The sequence below is a fragment of the Nematolebias whitei genome, chromosome 1 (assembly GCF_014905685.2).
Source record: "Nematolebias whitei isolate Nwh7 chromosome 1, NemWhi1, whole genome shotgun sequence".
NCBI classification, from domain to species: domain Eukaryota; kingdom Metazoa; phylum Chordata; class Actinopteri; order Cyprinodontiformes; family Rivulidae; genus Nematolebias; species Nematolebias whitei.
In genome coordinates, this window is record NC_056498.1 from 86,214,070 (window position 1) to 86,235,114 (window position 21,045).

The 21,045-nt window shown below is 41.7% G+C and overlaps 1 protein-coding gene across 1 annotated transcript in view; it reads left to right on the forward strand.

Annotated features, from left to right (window-relative positions):
* The first annotated feature begins 4,462 nt into the window (after positions 1–4,462).
* Positions 4,463–21,045, forward strand: part of kcnk18 (potassium channel, subfamily K, member 18) — a 44,101-nt gene continuing 27,518 nt past the window's right edge. Inside the window, exons 1-2 of the mRNA XM_037674386.1 lie at positions 4,463–4,697; positions 5,573–5,713. Of these exons, the coding sequence (XP_037530314.1) occupies positions 4,463–4,697; positions 5,573–5,713 (376 nt within the window). The remainder of the gene's footprint in view (positions 4,698–5,572; positions 5,714–21,045) is intronic.

Below are 21,045 nucleotides of genomic sequence, written 5' to 3' on the forward strand. Positions count from 1 at the left end.
GGGTGTTTGTTCCATCTGAAGTCCTTGACCATCTCCTTTGTCTTATTCACTATTCACATTGATATGAAGGTTGTTCTTCCTGCACCAGCTCTCAAGTTGTTCCACCTCCTGCCTGTAGCTGGACTAATCATTGCTTGTGATGCATCTCACCACCGCTGTATCGTCTGAAAACTTTACAATATGGCAGCCTGGATGGGTAGATGCACAGTCACACACGAGCTGAGTGAACAGGAGAGGGCTCAGCACACAGCCCTGAGATTAAACCAGTGCTGAGGGTTATGGTGGAGGATGAGAAGTTGTGGATCCTCACAGATGGTGCTCTGTTTGTTAAGAAGTCTAGGACCTAGTTGCAAATGAAGGGGCTTAGTCTTAGTGTGTTGTGTTGTGCTGAACTGAAATGGAATTGTGTTATTGCATGGAAAGGGCACCAGAGGGTGGGCTAAGACTATATGTTTAAAATACTCTGTACAGAGAGGAAGGAAGGAAGTGGAAAGGGAAATTAAACAGAGAGAACTGAATCTGATCCACATATCTGCTTATTTTTACTTTAATTAGGTCCGAGCAGCGAAGCGCTGCTAAGGCCTATTGTAATTGCTCTGTTCAGGCCCGAGCTGCAATGTTTTTGGCAAATGAATTGGCCTTTTGGGGGCCTTAACATATCCCAAAACTCGCCAAACTTGGCGGACGCATCAGGACTACTGAAAAATTACGTATTTTAAGGGAGTTGCAAAAATCGAAACAGAAACGGCTCAAGAGCGCCACCTGGAAATTTCAAAATACCCTCCGCATTAACCTTAGTTTGTCGTAGAAGCATGAAATTTGGTACACTTGTCCAATTCCCCAAGATGCACAGAAAATATGGCTCAGAACAAAACAATGACACTGTGCTGGATACCTTTGCACTTCCTAGAAACACTAATGAATCTGCTGAACTTAGAAAAAGTCAGAGATCTAGAAATGCACCAAGATGATTAACAGGTTTTGTAAGATAACGTGAACACAAAATGTAAATTACTTCTGTTCAGACTGTTACAAGTGTTCTTTAAGACCAGTAAAATATCCTACTGTTTTGCTAAAGTACAACACAAGAAAATGTTACATACAGTGTAAGTAATTGCTTCAGAGAAAGGGAAAATGTTGTGTTCTGCTGCTGAATTGTTATTGCATAGAAAGAGCACCAGAGAGTGCATGTTAAAAGATACATTATACTATGCAGAGAGCGCGACAAGAGGAAGAACAAAAGTGAAAGTAAACAGGAGAACTGAAGCTGATCCACGTGTCTGCTTATTTTTCTTTTAATTCAGTCTTGCAAACCTTAACATACCCCCCCTCCACCAATTAACCCCCCCCCCCCCACACACACACACACACACACCCAATTACGAATGCTTCTGACACCAATGGCCACCATGCTGTTTAAGCCAAGAGCCATTGTCAGCACTTGGGGCTAAGCACCCCTAAAAGTCAGATTCTAGAATTGCCCCTGTGTAACAGTCTCATTATCCCCAATGAAACAAGTCCTGTGCTGACATGGGCTGAAAGGCCAGTCAGCAGAGAAAAAGCCATTACCCTGAAAGCAACGTTAAAAATGGCATCAAATTACATTACAGTTTATAAATACATACAGGGACAAATAATGTATTTTTGGAAGACATATCCTGTGGTCTGGTAAAAAAAACACTTGGAAGAAAAATGGAGAAGCCTAAACCTTCCTCGACTGTGACGTAACAGGTGTAGCAGCATCGTGTTGTGGAGTGTTTTGCTGCAGGAGTGACTGATGCACTTCAAAAAATGAATGGAATCACAAGAAAAGAACAATATGTGGAAATACTGAGGCAACGCCTCAAGAAGTCAGTCAGTAAGTTAAAGCTTGGGCACAAATGGATTTTACAAATGGATAATGAGCTAAAATGTACTGCTAAATTAGTTGCAAAGTGGATTAGGAACATCACTGTCGATCTTTTAGGGAGGCCATCATAAAATGATCTTAATTCCATAGAAAGTCTGTGGGCAGAGCTGAAGGCTGCCCACAAACCTGTCTCAGTTGCTGTACATGAGTTCTGTCAGGAGGAATGGGACACAACTCCAACAAACTGTGAGAAGCTTCAGGAAGGACACCCAAAACTTTGACCAGAATCATACAGTTTCAAGGACATGCTAGCAAATACTGAGAAAATGTATGTAAACTTGTGACTTTGAAGAAAGTAATAATTTTAATGAAATCAAAAAAAAAATCTCTTTTGTTCTTCAGACATTTAACAAATATAAATAATTTTTGAAATCTTAACTGACTTAAAACAGCAATGATTTAGTTAGATTTAATGATAGACAGTGACAAAAAAATTATTTGTCAATACCATGTTTTTATATGTATGGTTTCAAATGTATGTGTATGTATACACCCTTAAGAGAAAAGAAAAAGAGCGTGCACGGTCAATAATGTGTTAACTGCCCAGATGTTTTAAAAACAAGCAGTGGGGTGTGATCAGATAACAACAGCCTTGCTTATTTCTGGAAATTTATTTGATGATGAAAGTGTTGCAGAAAATGTTACTTTTAAGGAATGCACTTATATTAATAAAAGCTTAGGCAGCTTGAAAGAAACCAATTGGGACATTTTGTAGCATATTCAAAAGTTTATGATAGGTGCATTGAACAATGCCCTCTAGTAAAATGTTCTTACAGCTCTTGCAGCTGTGGCGTCTGCAGCCTCAGCCACTGTGTCTGCAGCATTGATAACCACAAGGCCTGCAGTTATGATATGTCTGCAGCCTCAAAGGTCCCTGGCTGCACCTGCAGAGAGCTACAACTAAACCACAGATACTGTATGAAAGGCAGCTAATGTAAGAACAGAGCAAATCAAAACCACACATCCTGCCACAGCACCTGTACACTCAGGAGCTGAAGGCTCCAGGTTAGACCTCAAGCTTCAAGGATGTGTAGTTGTCACAAACACAGCACCACTCAAACTTTTAAACACCCACCCATGTAGTACAAATACATATTATTTTTAAATAGGGTTTAGTAAATGGCAATGCATAAGCAGAGGCACAGTGATTAATAATAAAATGTTAATCATTTTAAGAATCAATTTGACTTTATTCATTGAACAGTCTTTCTCTGTGCATTGGTTAACTCCCAAGAATTAGATTCCTCCTCTTTCTCAGTACCCTGAATTTATTTAGATAAAGTAATCCTAACTACATATTACACAAGATTACATTTGTAATAAACCTTTTTCAAAGTTACATTCAAACAAACCACAAGACGTTTAGAGTAATATCATTAGGACAAACAAAACCAAAGTGGAGATGTCTGGTCAGGACGGCATGTTTGGAGAAAATCATCCAATTTCTTCATCCACTTCTATTCAGGGTCATGGGCAGCTGGTGTCTATCACCAGCCTTTGTTGGACCAGAGGCAGGGTGCGCTCTGCACAGCTCGACAGTCCATCACTAGGCCAGAGACGAACAACCATTCACATTCACTCAGTTTAGAGTTATAAGTTAACTTCCCACACATGGTTTTAACTGTGCTAGTAAACCAGAGTGGAGAATATCCACACAGAGAGAGAACATGCAAACTTCACATGAAATGACCCCAGCCAAGAGTCAAACCTGCAGCTGCTTTGCAGTGGGGCAACACCTCCAACCATCTGCTCCACAGCGCAGCTCTGTAGAGAAACAAACACAGCCAGCACAAATACTTTATACTGTCTGTTTAACACGTTTGTGGAGGTTTCATTATTTGGGCTTGTTTTGCAGCCACAGTACCTGGACGACCTGCAGTCTTTGACTATGATCTCCTCTGTAGACTAAAGGATTAGAGTCTATGAGACATCAGTCCACTTGACACCTCCCCATTCGTTCAGTTTTCTCATAACTTTAAAGCATGTTGTGGATCATAACCAAATATCCAAGGTGTAGTATTTAAGTAGAAAATAGGTCAATGTCCAAATAAAAACTTTTAAAGGTCTTCAGAAAGACAGGTCAAAATGACCTTAAAACTAATGAAAAGTCTGTGTTGAAGGAAAATATATAAAAATGTTTGGTGGCTCATAATTTAATTGTGTATTGTTTGTGTATCTGTCACAGTACAATCAAAATTCACCTCAAATAAACATCAACTAAATATCCTCAACCCTGATGGGAAATTTCACTCTAACTTAAAGATTTTTAGAGGATTTGGAAGCAATTTGGATTATTTATTTATTTTTTACCAGAAGAGCATAAACATGTTCAAATAAAACTTCCCAGCACCAAGGTTTCTAACCTACAGTCCTAATTACTTGATGGCAGCTGATCCATTATGAACCGAGCCGCAGGCTGCGCCCTCTCAGAAGTCATTAAAGAGCTTTGGAGCTGTGCGCACGCCCGTGGCACGCGCTAACGCCCACCGCGGACACACCGAGCTGACGCCGAGGGGCAAATCAAATCACCCGCTGCCGTGGGTAAGGAGCAACATGACTTCGATCAGAGGAACAGAACAAAGCACTGAGCAGTCTAGAAGGTGCGCGGCGCGTTTCTGGAAGCTCTTTCCGCACCTGACGCTGTGCGGCACGCTGGCTGTGTACGCGGCGCTCGGAGCGCTCATCTTCCAGCAGATTGAAGGACGCAGCTCTGCCAGCTCGACCAGCTCTGAGGGGGAATACCACACATTTCTCTTTGAGATCGTGGAGAAGGTCCAGAATGACACCAGTAAGTCCCGCTGATTCTGCAGCATCTGTGTGGGAGAATGGGGCCCCACTGTCTACACCAGTGGCTTTAGTTAAGAAAGAAAATGTTATACATTCATTTTAGTCTAACAAAGTTAAGTCAGGTCCTCTGGACGGCCTCTCTTTGTTGAAACGTTTTGTCTTTCATCCAAAAGACTTGTCAGTCTGATGAGCCGCAATAAAAACTCAGTCTTTATAAATATCAGCTTCTCATAGTGGATCAACCAGTTTCATGGTGGTTTCTGTAGTCCGCCCTCTCCCTCGATCTAGCTTGAGGCAATCATGGCCAAAGAAACATGACTACAGAAACCACCTGAGGACCATTGACCCACTATGAGAAGGTGCTGTTTGTAAAGACTGAGTTTGTTGTAGCTCCTTGGACTGACACGTTTCAACAAAAAGAAACAGCCTCCACAACCTGACCTTGTTATATTTTCCTACCTGGATTATTGAGCATGAATCAAGATATTGATTTTAGTGTTTTTGTAAAGTAATTTTGAGTCTACATAAAAGGATGTCTGCATGCCATCTAATTTGGTTTACAACCCAAATTCTAAAAAGGCTGACGTAAAGATGGACAGGAGTTCACCAGTCTGCAAAAAACTGTCTAGAAGTTGTGGCACAATTTCAGAAAAATGTCCCTCATCAAAAAATAGGGAAGAATTTGAGAAGTTGATAATACATCAAAAGATTTCCAGAATCAAAACTGAAAGTGAAATCTCTAACCTCAAAGAACAAGACCACAGTCAAAACTGGATGCATTCAATCCTTGAGCCCTCAGACGGCACTGAACACAGGTCTGAATGTGCTGTGGACATAACTGCATTTCTCAGTTATAGTGTTTTCTTATACTTTAAGATAACGGCTTCAACACAACCGTGATAGTGGAGAATGTGAAGAAAAAGATGGAAGAGTTCAACTCGGTATGGTTCCAGAGTCCCAACAGATGGAGCTTTGCTGAGTCCCTGTTCTTCTGCTGCACTGTTTTCACAACCGTTGGTAAGTCAAGGTAGCTACATATGTACTGTGGGTGTGTGTTGTGCAAAATGATTAAAATGAATGATAGCTGGTTGAACTGCTCAACAACCAACAGTGATTACAGTGCTAGTCTGTATCATATCCATGTATTCAATTCAATTCATTTTTATAGCCCCAAGTCACAACAGAAGTCATCACAGGACACAGAAACATTCACACACATTATAAAAGCCAATGAGTAAAACAATGAAGTCCATGCTCAGTAATCCAGGTATACAATCCAACATTTTTCAGCACGATCCGGATCGAAGGTGAAACGTTTCAGCACAAAAAAAAAAGAAACTGTCCAGATGACTTGACTGAAAAATGTTCCAATGAGTAAAAGTTATCTATCTGAGGAGATTGTGTTGAATCATCACTTGTCACAGACGCTCATCCTGAGCAAGCACAAAGGCAACAGTGGAAAGAAAAAACTCCCTTTAAATGGACTGTACTTATACAGCACCTTTCTGTCTTATCAAGACACTCAAAGCTCTTTACAACAATCTGTGCCTCATTTACCCATTCATACAGCTCTATACTAGATCTATACAAAGAATAAACAGAGCTTTATCACATTCAAGCACTGATAGGACACACATCAGAGACAATGAGGGGTTCAGTGTCTTGCCCAGAGACACTCCATGTGACTGCTGGTGGAATCGAACCCCCAACTCTTGCATTGGAGGACGACTGCTCTAACCACTCAGCCACAGCCGCCCCTTTAAACAGGAAGAAACCTCCAACAGAACCAGACTCAGGACAAGCGGCCATCTGCTTTGACTTTGGTTGAGAGGACAGGAAGGAGAGGCGGACAAACAGAATGACAGGTCCAGATGTACTTTCTATTGGAAGAAAGACAAAAAGTGCATATGAAGGATAGAAATAATACCAAATACAAACAGGTAGAGTAGAGCAAATAAAGATGTTAAAGTAAAACATTAGCTAAAGTTAAAGTAAAGATTTATGTAACAGTAAAAAAATGTCAACATATAAACTGATAAGAGCCATCATGAATGGCTGCATGGTAAGTTGCTATTATGTCTAGTTGTCTTGTTGAGTCATTTTACATTCCTCTAGGTGAGATTATCTGAAAAATGTTTTAAGAAATTGGTCAAGACTTACTTTTCTTGTTGAGCATTATCATGATTACAAACTCCATGCCTCCCAAAAACACTCACAGATCTGATGGCAGAGAGCAGGAGACAGGAGTTAATCAATTGCTTTGTTTGATTTGGAAGCATCAAGAGCTCTGATGACTGTTTCTGTGTTGGAATCAATACCACACACATTTGGTTGTTTGTAACATTAATGAGGTAGTTTAATGAGATTAATAGATATTAGTATGAAGCAGAAACTCTGTCCAGGAACTGGAATGTGGTTCTTCTCTAATGGACATAATGGTAAGAAGAAGTAGAAGAACTGCCTGGAAGCATAATTTGTAAAGCAATATGAGCTGACTATGCTGGCTATACATTTGTTAGGATGTTCACGTTGATTTGTTACTCAATAACTATCAATAATCAACTAATCACCTGTTCTGGCAGAGGTGGAACTTTGTGTAAAATGTAGACAAAGCTCAATTTCATGATTTGTAAATTTATTAAAACCATTTTTTTATTCACTATAGAACATAGTTCACATATTGAATGTTGAAATTAAGAAATTGTAAGTAATTTTAAACTTGACAGCAGCAACACATCGCAAAAGAAATGTTGGTACAGCGTCATATTCAACTGTGAAGCATTCCCTTTTTAACAGCAGTCTGTAAACATCTAGGAACAGAGGAGACGAGTTGTTGGAGTTTTTGGAGGAAGATGTTGTCTCATTCTTGTCTGATGTAGATTTTTAGCTGTTCCACGTCACACGTCATGGTACACTTTGACACCAGTTACTGGCCCATGCCTACAGTCTATGCAGAGAAAGCAGAATCATTACAGTAAGTAAACGGTAAATCTGTTGGTAAATTAAGTCTTGGCCATACAAGATCCATCCATTCATGGTAAATGGTAAATGGACTGTACTTATATAGTGACTTTCTATCTTATTTCAAGATACTCAAAGCTCTTTACACTACAATCTGTGTCCTCATTTACCCATTCATACAACACTCTACTAGATCTATACAAAGATAATTGAACAAATAATTCTAATGAGACTAATCAGAGCTTTATCACATTCATACACTGATGGGACACACATCAGAGGCTATGAGGGGTTCAGTGTCTTGCCCAGGGACACTTCAACATGTGACTGCTGGTGGATTCGAACCCCCAACTCTTGCATTGGAGGACGACTGCTCTAACCACTCAGCCACAGCCACCCAAATCCATTATCTTTTACACGCTTTTTCTATTTTGGGCAAGGGGGGTCACGTCACTGGTGCACATATCTAGCTATCACTGGGCGAGATGCCTATAATAGAAACATGAACCAGAAACATGGGTGTGCTATGGGGTCTCCAGTTTCTCCTATTGTTGCCAACCTGTACATGGAGGAGGTAGAAAAGAGAGCCTTGACGTCCTTTTCAGGGACACCACCAAGTCATTGGTTCAGGTATGTTGACGACACCTGGGTTAAAATTAAATCTCAGGAAGTCCAACATTTTACTGACCACATCAACTCTCTGGATAAATACATCAAGTTCACACGAGAAGATGTAAAAAATGGCAAGTTGGCTTTCTTGGACTGTGAGGTCTCAGTCTCTGATAGAGGACATTTGCAAACCGAGGTGTACCGCAAACCCACCCACACAGACCAGTATTTGCAGTTTGACTCCCATCACCCTTTGGAGCACAAGTTAGGAGTCATCAGGACTCTGTACCACAGAGCAGACAGCGTCCCCACTAGCTCGGGAGCCAGGCAGAAGGAGAAATCCTACACAAAACAGGCTCTAGAGCAATGTGGATATCCTAACTGGGCCTTCCTGAAAGCAGAGAAGAAACCCAAACAGGACTCCAGTCAGCCATCAGGTGAAAAGGAGGAACCCAGACCCAGACCAGTGGTCATTCCGTATGTTGAGGGGGTATCAGAGAAACTGAGACGTTTATTTTCTAAACATAACGTCCCAGTGGCTTTTAAACCCCAAAATACATTACGGCAAAGACTGGTTCATCCCAAAGATCCAGTCCCCCGGCACAAACAGAGTAATGTTGTGTATGCTGTTCAGTGTCAGGAGGGCTGTGATCAGTCTTACATCGGGGAAACTAAACAGCCACTGGCCAAAAGGATGGCCCAGCACAGAAGATCAACATCATCAGGCCAGGATTCTGCGGTCTACACTCATCTCCAGGCCAGTGGTCACTCTTTCAAGGATGAAGATGTTCACATCCTGGACAGAGAGGAACGATGGTTTGAGAGAGGAGTAAAAGAGGCCATCTTTGTGAAAAGAAATCGTCCATCATTAAACAGGGGTGGAGGCCTCCGGGTTCAACTGTCCCCCTCTTACAATGCTGTGATTGCTAGTATCACTCATCCCTCTGTGAATAGTAAACAGCCATCAGTGTGCTAATGATCCATTGTTAGGCTGATGGTCCTTCTTGAGCATGTGATCAGTTGGTTTTGGTTGTCAGCAGCAAAACTGGTTGATCCACCCTGAGAAGGTGCTATTTAAGAGACTGAGCTGAATACAGCTCCTCAGACTGAGGAAGTCTCTTGGATGAGAGACGAAACGTTTCTAGATTTTTTTGCTTTGTTTTGTTTTTGTTTTTTTTGAATGTCCAGAGGACCAGATTGAACTTTTTTGGATTTTTCTACCTGGATTATTGAGCATGCATCAGGATGTAGTGTAAAGAGCTTTGAGTATCTTGAAATAAGATAGAAAGGTGCTATATAAGTGCAGTCCATTTACCATTTACACTGGACAGGTCTCCAGTCCATCACAGGGACACATAGAGACAAATGAGACAAACAACCATTCACTCTCTCACTCACAACTAGAGACAATTTAAAGTTACCAATCAGTCTAACATGCATGTTTTTGGTCTGTGGGTGGAAACCAGAGTATCCGGAGAAAACCCACGCATGCACAGAGAGAACATGCAAACTCTACCCAGAAAGGGCCCTGGACCAGGGTTTGAACCAGGGACCTGCTCGCTGAGAGGCAGCAGCTCTACCAGTTGCGCCAAATGACTGAAGTAAACAAAAAAGACGAGCCCACAAACCATCCAGCCATAGGCGTCGCAACCATTATATGTGAAGGGGATGTGTTCCCCCCCCCCACACACACATTTATCATGAAACATTAGTTCAGTCGGCACAGTTTGTCTTTCTTTGTGAACAAATCCATTGCATTTGATTAATAGAATACTCAAACCACTAAAAATCCACTCCAGGTTTTCCTGATTACCTACATTTCAGCAGCCTGCAGTGTTTCTCTTCTGCGTCTCCTGCCTCAGCTGAACGCTCACAGGTGGAGGAGGTAGAGACACCTCTGTGTTGCTCGCTCACCAGCTTAGCGTGAGCAGTTGTTGACCAGGAGGGTTAGGAACATAAACATTTATACATGTTAGGATGCTTGAGAGAAGTGCAGCGCTACATCTGTAGCATCTTAGCTTAGCAGTAACTGTGACGCTGTAAGACGCTGCAGGTGTAAGAGACGGTGTGTGTTCAGGTGCATTAAAGTTGAAATGTCTTTAAAACCCCACACCTTGTTGTCCTCAAGCTTCATGACAAACATCTTTTAGATGAGTAGTGTTGAACACAAGTAAAAAAGTCCAGTGGTGATGTTTTTTATTTCTCTATAAACATAAATAGTGCCAATCTGAGGCTGTGTGTTAATAAAGTGCATTAAAGTTGAAATGTCTTTAAAACAGCTGCATTTACACAAAGTTGGTGAGAAACATGCTTTAAGTGGAATTAAATTAAGGAAATCTAGGTGAAATTATGCTTTTTTGGTTCACTAATGTACACTTTTTTGCACACTTGTGCATGTGTATGTGCACGCATGCACACATAACACACATAACACACATAACACACACACACGGTCCCCCCACATTACAGATGCTTCTGACGCCCTTGCATCCAGCAAGGTCATATCCAATAACTCAGAACCTGTTTGTTCTTTCTTCTTTAATTATTTTGATAAATGTAAATATTTTCTTGGATCATTTATCATCTTACATCTTTTTTATTTGAGGCCTCAATAAGAATTAGGCTGGTAGAGGACAACATTAATCTTCAAGTTATATAAATAAAATAAGCGTTTTTATGGCACATCTAAGTATTTATTTTTCTAAAACCATTTTTTCACTGGGATTTTATTTTTGCTTGACACTTCCTTACTGACATGTCTTGAAATGCTCATTTTATTTGCTCATAAGGATGTTTTTGAAACTATAGATCTTTTGGTATATTTTATTAATTTATCAATATTTCTATTAGACTAAACAAGAAATATTGATGCAAACATGTGTATCTTGATCTAAAACTATTTTTCTTTCAAGATTTTACTTTTTTCTTTACACATGTTGTGTAACAACTCCGTGAAGACACAATGCTGTCTCTTGCATTAAGATACTTGATAAGTGCTGAAAGGATGTGAGCTAATGGCTAATGGTTTAGCAGCAATAGGAAGCCCAAATCCCTCATGGAACAAAGCATTTCCAGAGAAGAATGTGTGACCACAAAAAGCTTCTTAGAGGCGCATCACCTCCAGAGTTGTTTCTTTAGTTATTTCTCTTTGACATATTGACAGTTTAAAGCAACAGATCTGTTTTATTCATAGTTTCCACTTCCCTGATTTTATTACCAGCACATCCAAGTTTTTGAGTACTAATACTTTCAAAATTGCCTTGGTTTTAAATTAAAAATGTCTGTCTTTCAAATTCTTATCTTGGCATTGTTTGTCCATGTTGTTGTTTAAGTTTTTTGGTTTTCAGTAAACCTCATGGGACTGTTCATGCACCTTTCCTCATCAAACTTTTCAATGTTCTGTCATCTCAGAAATGCCGTTAATAGGTACAATATTATCTTGTCAGATACAGTGCACATGTAAAAGTTGTTGCACACGTGGATGTTTTAACTTTTTACTGCTATTATAAATTCATCATGGTCAATATAAATTGGTCTTTTTGACAATTTTTTTCCAAAATAAAAAACCTTTACAATGATAAGGTGAAGTTAAATTTCTACCAAGTAATAACAAAAAAATACAAATATGTAATATAAGATATATGATTATAGGGGAAGTGGTGGCAAAAAGGTGCGAGAAGGCACATTACTGATCAGTAAGTTGCAGGTTTGAATCCCAGGACCAACAGTAAAAATTTGTTTGGAAAGGTGAAACACACAAACCTGCTTCCAGTCTCATTTTCACCATTTGGGGCCCTTTAGCAAGGCATCCAACTACCCCCAACCCCCTCTGCTCTCTGGGCACCTTGGATGGTGCGCAGTGATCATTAGTTGTTTCAGGAAGGGCACCTAGCATAAAAACAATGGCCAAAGTTTTGTGAAAGTCCCCTCATTGTGGCGACTACAAAGAATGGAGAAGCAGAAAGAAGATTTGTTTGTTTTGTTTTGAACATGTTAACTATAAACTGACAATCATTTTAAGCAAATAAAAGAAACAAAAAGTTAAAGAAAAACCTACATCAAATAAAAAAGGCACAAGTATCGCTCCACTTTTTGTTTAGCTCACGTAGAAAAGCAGTGGCAAGTAGTATATATTTATTTTACCCTTTACCATTAGTTTTATTTTATCATTATTACCCCAGATTGCTGACTTAAAAAAGATAAAACTAGTGAACAGTAGATGATTCAATTCAATTAAATGTATTTCTATAGCGCCAAGTCGCAACAGAAATCTTCTCAGGACACTGAACAGAAACATTCATAAAAATAATAATTTTACATTAACTGAGGAGCAGACTGCTTTGAGTTTAACTCCATCACATAACTCTCATCTTGAGCAAGCATGAAGGTGACAGTGAAAAGGAAAAACTCCCTCATGAGGAAGAAACCTTTAGCAGAACCAGGCTCAGAACAAGCGATCATCTGCTTCGGCCGACTGGGTTTGAGAGGAACAAGAAGGAGAAACAGAAACACAATGGCAGGTCAAGAATCACATGTTAAGATAAAAATAATATCAAATGAAAAATGACAATTCGTTTAAGGAAATTAGTTCAATTTGTCCTCCAGTAGTCTAAGCCTATAGCAGTATAACAAGCCAACCCTAACTATAGAATTGATCAAAAAGGAGAGTCTTAAGCCCAGTCTTAAAACTGGACAATGTGTCAGCCTCACGGACAGAAATGGGAAGTTGATTCCACAAGAGAGGAGCCTGATAACTGAAAGATTTTCTTCCTATTCTGTTTTTGGAAAATCTAGGAATCACAAGTAAACCTACAATTTGAGAGCAAAGTGCTCTGTTAGGAAAATATGAAACAATAAGATCTCAAGTATAAGATGGAGCTAGGTTGTTGAGAGTTTTGTAGGTTAGAAGTAAGATTTTGCATTCAGTTCTGGATTTTACAGGGAGCCAATAGGGAGAAGCTAAAACTGGAGATATGATCTCTCCTACTAACTCCAGTTAAGACTCTGACAGCAGCATTTTGGATCAACTGAAGACGTTTTAAAAAAGTATTTGGACACCCAGATAACAAACCATTGCAATAGTCCAGTCTAGATGTGACAAATGTATGGACCAGTTTTTCTGCATCATTTTTAGATGTTTCTAATTTAATGATAATACGCAGGTGGAAGAAGGAAGTTCTAGTAACGTTTTTAATGTGAGAGATAAAAGACATGTCCTGATCAAAAATAACACCAAGATTTTTAACATTAGAACTGGAGGACAGATGAATGCCATCCAAGGAGGGTAAAAGACTGAAAAATTAATTCCTAAGATGCTCAGGTCCAAAAACCAAAACCTCAGGATATGAAATGATGTCTGATCTAATACCTGCTTGACCTCATTCAGTACTGCAACGATTCTTGATGCTTTTGAATAAATATGTGTAATGTGTATCCACTATTACCCCAAGAAATCTGATTTCACTAACACCTCTTTCTATATCAACCCCCATTTACTTGAAACTTTACTTGTGTATTTGATGTACTACTTCCAGATAACTTTGATTTATTTTCATTAAAACTTAGTGTTAATTTATTTCTATTAACCAAATCTTTAATTTATTGGTTTCATTAATCATCTTATCAAGTAAATTTTGCAAACAATCACCTGAACAAAAAGCACTTGCATCCAAAGCAAACAGTACCGCTTTAACACATTTTGAAACATTGCAAATGTCATTAATGCATAAATTAAACTGATTGGCCAATCTGGGACCGTAGATGGTGGATTTGAGTCCAAGTCTGGATGAAAAATGTCCAGATGGGCTACAGAAACAGCTCCGGACCTTTTGGCACCCATCCCCGCTTAGAAGTCTATGTGGGCCAGATACCAGCTCTCAAGATCTGGAGGTCTGGTTCTGCTCTGAGCTGAAAGGGCAGCAAAACTTACATGAATCATCAAGGGAGTACTCAGGGAACAGACAGGTCATCACCAATAGACAGAAGACAATGCCAGGACAAAGGGCAAGACAAACACACAGGCTTAAATACAGAGACTAACGAGGACAAACACACAACATCTGTCAGGATCACAGGTGTGGGAAATGAGGTAAAGAGACACAAGGGAGCAGGACAGAGACTGAGGACGCAATACATAAACACAACTCAAGATGGAGACAGAAACCAGGAAAACACAAACCAATTCTACAGTTAACCCCCCCCCCCCCCCCCCCCCACACACACACACACACACACAAAAGGGCGTCTCCAGACATCCAAGAAACCCACCTCCCAAAAACTTGGATGGAAAGAGAGGGGTAGAAGGATGGAGGGCACAAGGAACACACAAGGAGGCCAGAACAGTAAACACACACTAGGAGAAAACGCAAAAAAGTCCAGATGGTCAGGAGACTATCGCAAGGCATGTCATAGTTCAGGTGGGCAGCCGAGAGGCCATCCAAAACCCAGAGCAGGTCAGGTGACAGAGGACATGTTGGGTGAATACATTCGCCTCCCTGGACTGTTTGACTCTCCTGGAATGAAGGAGTTTTTGGACAAGGTGCTAGAAGAAAAGAGCAGGTTGGAGTCACTCCACCGACTGTCTGTTGCTCTGACTGCCAAGGAATCCAGCTCTCCACCAGAGTCATCCGAGCGATCAGACCTTCTCCATGCCTCATCACGAGTCCTTCTCTCAGATGTCTGAGGGGGACGCTGAGCTTAAAAAAGAGCTCTGGCTCGCTCCTGGCCCTGAACCACACCGTCACCACCGCAGGAGAGGTCGACGACAGAGATGGACCAGAGTTGCTGGCCTACAACTCTCCCCTCCACCTGAAATTCTCCATTCTCAGGCAGAAGAACCATGTACAATTTTGCGGGGGCTGGGGGGGGGGGGGGGGCACCCAAGCCCCCGAGCCCCCTGCTTGCCAGAGGGGTGAGCGGGCTCTCATTCTGCAGAGGAGCTGAGGAGACTTTCACAGGAGGAGGGGCACCTGAGCCTCTGCTCCAGATTCAGTTCCAGACCCAGACTCCCTGCTGCAGAACCAGACTCCTTAACTGCAGACCTGGACTCTGTAGCTGTAGCTCTTGACCCAGACTCCCAAGCTGCAAACTTGAACCAAACTGCAGACACAGACCCTCTTGTTGCAGAACAACACTCCTTAGCTCCAGACCTAGATGTATTGTATGCATAGATGTATGCATTGTGGAGGTCTAATTTTGTGAACACTACTGCATAGTGCTGGGCAGTATGTCCCAAATTTTATATCACGGTATTTTCACTAATTATACTGGTTTCATGGTATTTTTCTTTTCATCACAGCTCAGCTGTTGTTAAAATGTCCAAACACTATCGATCATTATTAAACTGTGGTCAGCTGAAGTTACTCTCTTTCTACAACACAGAAACAATTTCTTGACTTTTTTCTTTTACTGTACCTCTCTCTCTGTGATGCTGTTTCCCTTCTCTGTCTTTTCTTCCTTCCCTAGTTGTAGTCATCAGTCGTGCATTCTAGGCTCATGCCATGTTAGCAGTGAGGGGAGGCAGGTCCAGTCATGAATGAGGAGGGTTGAGCATGGATCATTATCGGGTAAATTTACTTTGCACATAAAATCTATTTTCTGGCGGGGAAGGAGTCTGAGCTTGTGTGTGATGTTGAGAGGTACCGACTAGATATAGTTGAGCTCACCTTGACGCACTGCATGTGTTCCAGAAACAATCTCCTTATTGACTTTGTAGTGAACTAGATGACCTGATGATCTGACCCTCATCTGACCCTGATGACCTCAAATCTACCAGATGGACAGAGACTGTTATTTTCATTGATCTGAATAAGTCTGAGCCATCTGATGACTTTCTTTCTTGAATTAATCAAGCAGAAAAGACAATCCTTTATAATCATTACTGTTTTACAAATGTTTGATAATCAAATTGTGTTAGTTTCACTCAATGCTTACAGGTTGAAAAGAACTACTCATTTTTATTTTACATAAACAGTAAGTAATGATTTTTATTCCTCATTCAAAGAAGAAATCACCTGAATATGCATTTCTTGATTTTCTGTCTGAAATGAGCCAAGTCGTAAGTGTGTGAAAGTTGAAGCTTCGGTCAACTAAATGTTTACTGAAGAAGAAATGTCATGTTTAACTATTGGAGAAGATAATCAGAATAGAGGCTCCAAAAAGTCTGGTATTTTGCAATAATCTTTTCTGTATGTTGAAAACAAATTCATTCTCTGACCTCGACTTTTGATAAACACCTTACGTCAAAACCACTCCTCTTTCTGGTCCATCCACGAATCAGAAAGCTCTGAAGTAAACTCGGAAGTAAACTCATTTAAAATGTGACAACTTCCCGGTTCTGGCAGAGTGCAGTTAGTTCTCAAGGAGTTCTGAAGAGAATTCATGGGGAATTCAGAGAGGGCAGTCGGTTCCAAGAGATTCCAGAGAACAGAGTTATGGAGAGTTTTGGAGTTAGAGTCTGAGAAGATCTGAAAGAGTCTGAGAGCTGCTGACAATGAAGAGTCAGAGTTGCCGAGAATCCAGAGACGTTTTGGGATTATAATTCTGTTTTGAACTAACCACGCACGACTCTCCAAGGATTTAGCTGTTCTCAACGGAGACGCTGATATCAGTCTGAAGGATTCTTACTGAGGTGATCTATCGTCAACAAGGTAACGGTTTCTTCTTCGACTAAAGTGTACCTGGGATAAGCTGAGATACCTGATGGGAGCGTGCAATTTCTGGTCAAACAGATTAAATTCCCTCACATATTCCTCTGTAAGATAAATCTCAATTTCCTCTTAAACTCACCTCTCTCTCATAAATCAGTACAGATATTTTTAGAAATATCTGAAGCAAAGTCCTCAAATCACCGCCGAGTGATTTGAAGTTCAATATTTGTGAAACTTGTCTGTTATTATTTTCATATTTTGCCAAATTAATGTAAATGTTTGATGTTAAACTTTGATTCTGGAAATAAATGACTCCATTCATTTGATGGGTCAAAGATAATAACGTCTCTCGTTCGCATTTCTGTTGAATTCAATACACGACATTACACAGTCAGAAAAATGAAGAACTCGTGAAAAGTATGCATAAATATATACCACATATATTTGTCATACAACTAGTGACACGTACCTACGTGACTCACTACAACTTTATAGTTGTGTCATCTGATTTGCGGTCATTTGTTTTGGATACTCAGGTGAAGAGAGGAGCTGAACTGTCAAATGATCACCACCTGGTAGTGAGTTGGATCATATGGCAGGAGAAGATGCCAGACAGACCCGGTAGACCCAAATGTGTAGTGAGTGTTTGCTGGGAACACCTGTCAGAAGAATCTGTCAGTAATATCTTCAACTCACATACAGTATCTGGGAGAGCTTTAACCATATTCCAGCTGAGGCGGGGGACACTGAGTCTGAGTGGATCATGTTCCATGCCTCAGTTGTTAAGGTGGCTGCCTTGAGCTGTGGCCGCAAGGTTGTCAGTGAGTCTTACAATAGCCATCCTTGAACTCGGTGATGGACACCCCAAGTTAGGGAAGCTGTCAAGGTGAAGAAGGAGTCTTATTGGACCTTGTTGGTTGGTGGGACTCCAGAGACAGCTGAGTAGTACCAGAGGGCCAAGCAGTCCACAGTCTTTGCTGTTGCTGTGGCAGAAGCTCGGATATGAGAGTTTGGTGAAGTCTTGGAAAGCAACTCTTTGTCAGCTCCGAGGAGATTCTGGCAAACCATCAAGTGGCTGAGAAGTGGAAAGAATTGCTTTATTAACACTTTGTTCAGTGAAGGTGGGGGATGTTCATCTCAACCAGTGATGTCATTGGGAGGTGTAACAAATACTTCTCAAACCTTCTCAATCCCACCAACATGTCTTCCATGGAGGAAGCTGAGTCAGGGGACTTTGGGGTTGGTCTGTCCATAACTGTGGATGAGGCCACAGAGGTAGTTAAAAAGCTCAGCAGCGGCAGGGCTCAGGGGGTAGATGAGATTCGCCCTGATTTCCTTAAGGCTCTGGATATTGTGGGGCTGTCTTGGATGACACGCCTTTGCAACATCGCGTGGACATCGTGGGCAGTGCCACTGGATTGGCAGACTGGGGTGGTGATTCCCCTTTTAAAAAGGGGGACTGGAGTGTGCGCTCCATTTATAGGGGCATCACTCTCCTTAGCCTCCCTGGAAATGTCTATTCAGGAGTACTGGAGAAGCAAGTTTGATTGTTCATCGAACCACAGGTACTGGAGGAACAATGCGAGTTATGTCCTGGCCGTGGAACACTGGACCAGCTCTTTACCATCACTAGGGTCCTCCATGGGTCATGGGAGTTTGCCCATCCAGTCTACATGTGCTTTGTGGACTTGGAGAAGACTTTTGACCATGTTCCTCAGTGTACACTGTGGGGAGTACCCTGCTAATACAGGATTGGGAACCAATTGCTAAGGGCTGCTCGGTTCCTATACAAGCGGTGTGTGAGGTATGTTCTCATTGCCAGCAGTAATTTGGACCCCTTTAGGGTGGGAGTTAGACTCTGTCAGAGCTGCCCATTATCACTGATTCTGTTCATAACTTTTATGACAGAATTTCTCAGTGAAGCGAGGGGGCAGAGGGATTCCACTTCATTGGCCTCAGGATTCCTTCTCTGCTCTTTGCAGATGATGTGGTCCTGTTGGTTCATTGTGGCGTGATTTTTAGCGCTCACTGGAGTAGTTCACAGCCAAGTGTGAAGCAGCTGGGATGAGAATCAGCACTTTCAAAGTTGAAGCCATGGCCCTCAGTCGGAAAAGGGTTGATTGCTCTCTTTGGGTTGAGTGTGAGGTCTGTCTCAAGTGGAAGAGTTCATATATAGTATTTTGGGGTTTTGAGGAAGTCCTTTGGATGAAGGACGAAATGTATCAGCAAAAAAAGAAACCGTCCAGATGACCTGATTGAACATTGTTGGATTTTGGGGTTTTGTTCACAAGTGAGGGAAAAATGGAGAGTGAGATTGACAGACAGATCAGTATGGTGTATGCAGTATTGTGGACTCTGTGTAGTCCATTGTGGTGAAGATAGAACTGAATTGTATGGCAAAGCTCTCTGTTTACTGGTCACTCTACATTCCTACCCTCACCTGTGCCTTGAACTCTGGGTAGTGACTGAAAGAATGAACTTGCGGATACAGGTGGTTCAAATCAACGTCACGTGTGCCACAGAATGGTAGCACTGACAGAAACTTCACTTCAACGCAACCGTTTTTTAAATTCTTGTTGTTTTTATTTTAACTTTTTTTCGTGCCTCCAATGCACACCCACAAGTATGATTGCGACACACTTGTGGAGTTTTGTGTGTTGCTGCCTTGCCGTCATGCCATCATGCCATCCTGCCATCCTGCCAATGTGGTTCAGTTCCCAGCCCCCCCTCCAGCCTTGGACCTAGGCTTTGGCCTGTCATGGCATCCGTCTCCATGATCCTCCATCTGCCTGCATGGACCCAACTCTACAGACCTGTTGGGCTCTGTGGGGAAAACCTTGGATGTTCTCTGTCTGCTGGACCCAGTTCTGGAGGACAATCTGGGAGGGCAGCTGCTGTGGTCATTATTATCATCAAGCTGCTTGCAGGGCCTGCTAGCACTGCTAATGCTGCTAGCACTGCTAATGCTGCTAGTGCTGCTAATGCTGCTAGCGCTAGCCTCCATCTGCCTGCATTGACCAAACTCTATGGACCCATTTGGTTCTGTGGGGAAACCATGGATGTTATCTGTCTGCCGGACACAGTTCTGGATTGCGGTCTGTGAGGGCAGCTGCTGAGGTCGTTATTACCACCAAGCTGCTGACCGGACTTGTTAACAAGACCTGCTAACGCTGCTAACAAGATCCTCCATCTGCCTACACACGCAGTATGGACCCGTTCAGCTTCACGGGGAAGCCAGGGATGTCCTCTGTCTGCCAGACCCGGTTCTGGACTGCAATCTGTGAGGGCAGCTGCTGCGGTCCTTATTACCATCAAGCTGCGGACCAAACCTGCTAGCAGGACATGCTAAGCTGCTAACAAGACCATACCGCTAACAAAACAGAGCCACTATGGTGAAAGAACCTCACTGCTAACTGAATCACACTGTACTTCTTTTTCAACTTTGGCACCTTCTTTTTTTAGTATTTTAGTAGTATTTTTAATCAATTTTTTTATTATTTTAGTAGTATTTTTTAGTATGTTTTTAGTATTTTTGCAGCATGCTTTGATAATTAATATTGTTGTTATTTTCTTTTTTTTTTGGCGAGTCACGATGGTTCTTCTTGTCCTAAGCATCTTCTTGTCCTAAGCATTTCATTGCACTGTTGAAATTGTGTTGATTTTGCACATGACAAATAAACCTAACCTAACCTAAATGAGTTTCCTACACTGGGTAGCTGGACTCTCCCTTAGAGATAGGGTGAGAAGTTCAGTTATCTGAGAGAGACTCAAAGTAGAACCACTGTTCCTCCACATTGAGAGGAGCCCGTTGAAGTGATTCTGGAATCTGCTAAGGATGCTTCCTGGGCACCTCCCTAGGGAGGTGCTTCATGCATGTCCTATTGGGAGGAGACCCTGGGGAATACCCAGGACACCCTGGAGAGACTATGTCTCTCAGTTGGCCTGGGAATGCCTTGGAGTCCTTCCAGAAGAACTGAAAGAGGTGGCTGTGGAAAGAGAGGTCTGGGCCTCTTTGCTTAAACTGCTGCCTCTGCCACCCGACTTTGGAACAAGCAAAAGATGATGGATGGATGGATGGATGGATGGACGGACGGACGGACGGACGGACGGACGGACGGACGGACGGACGGA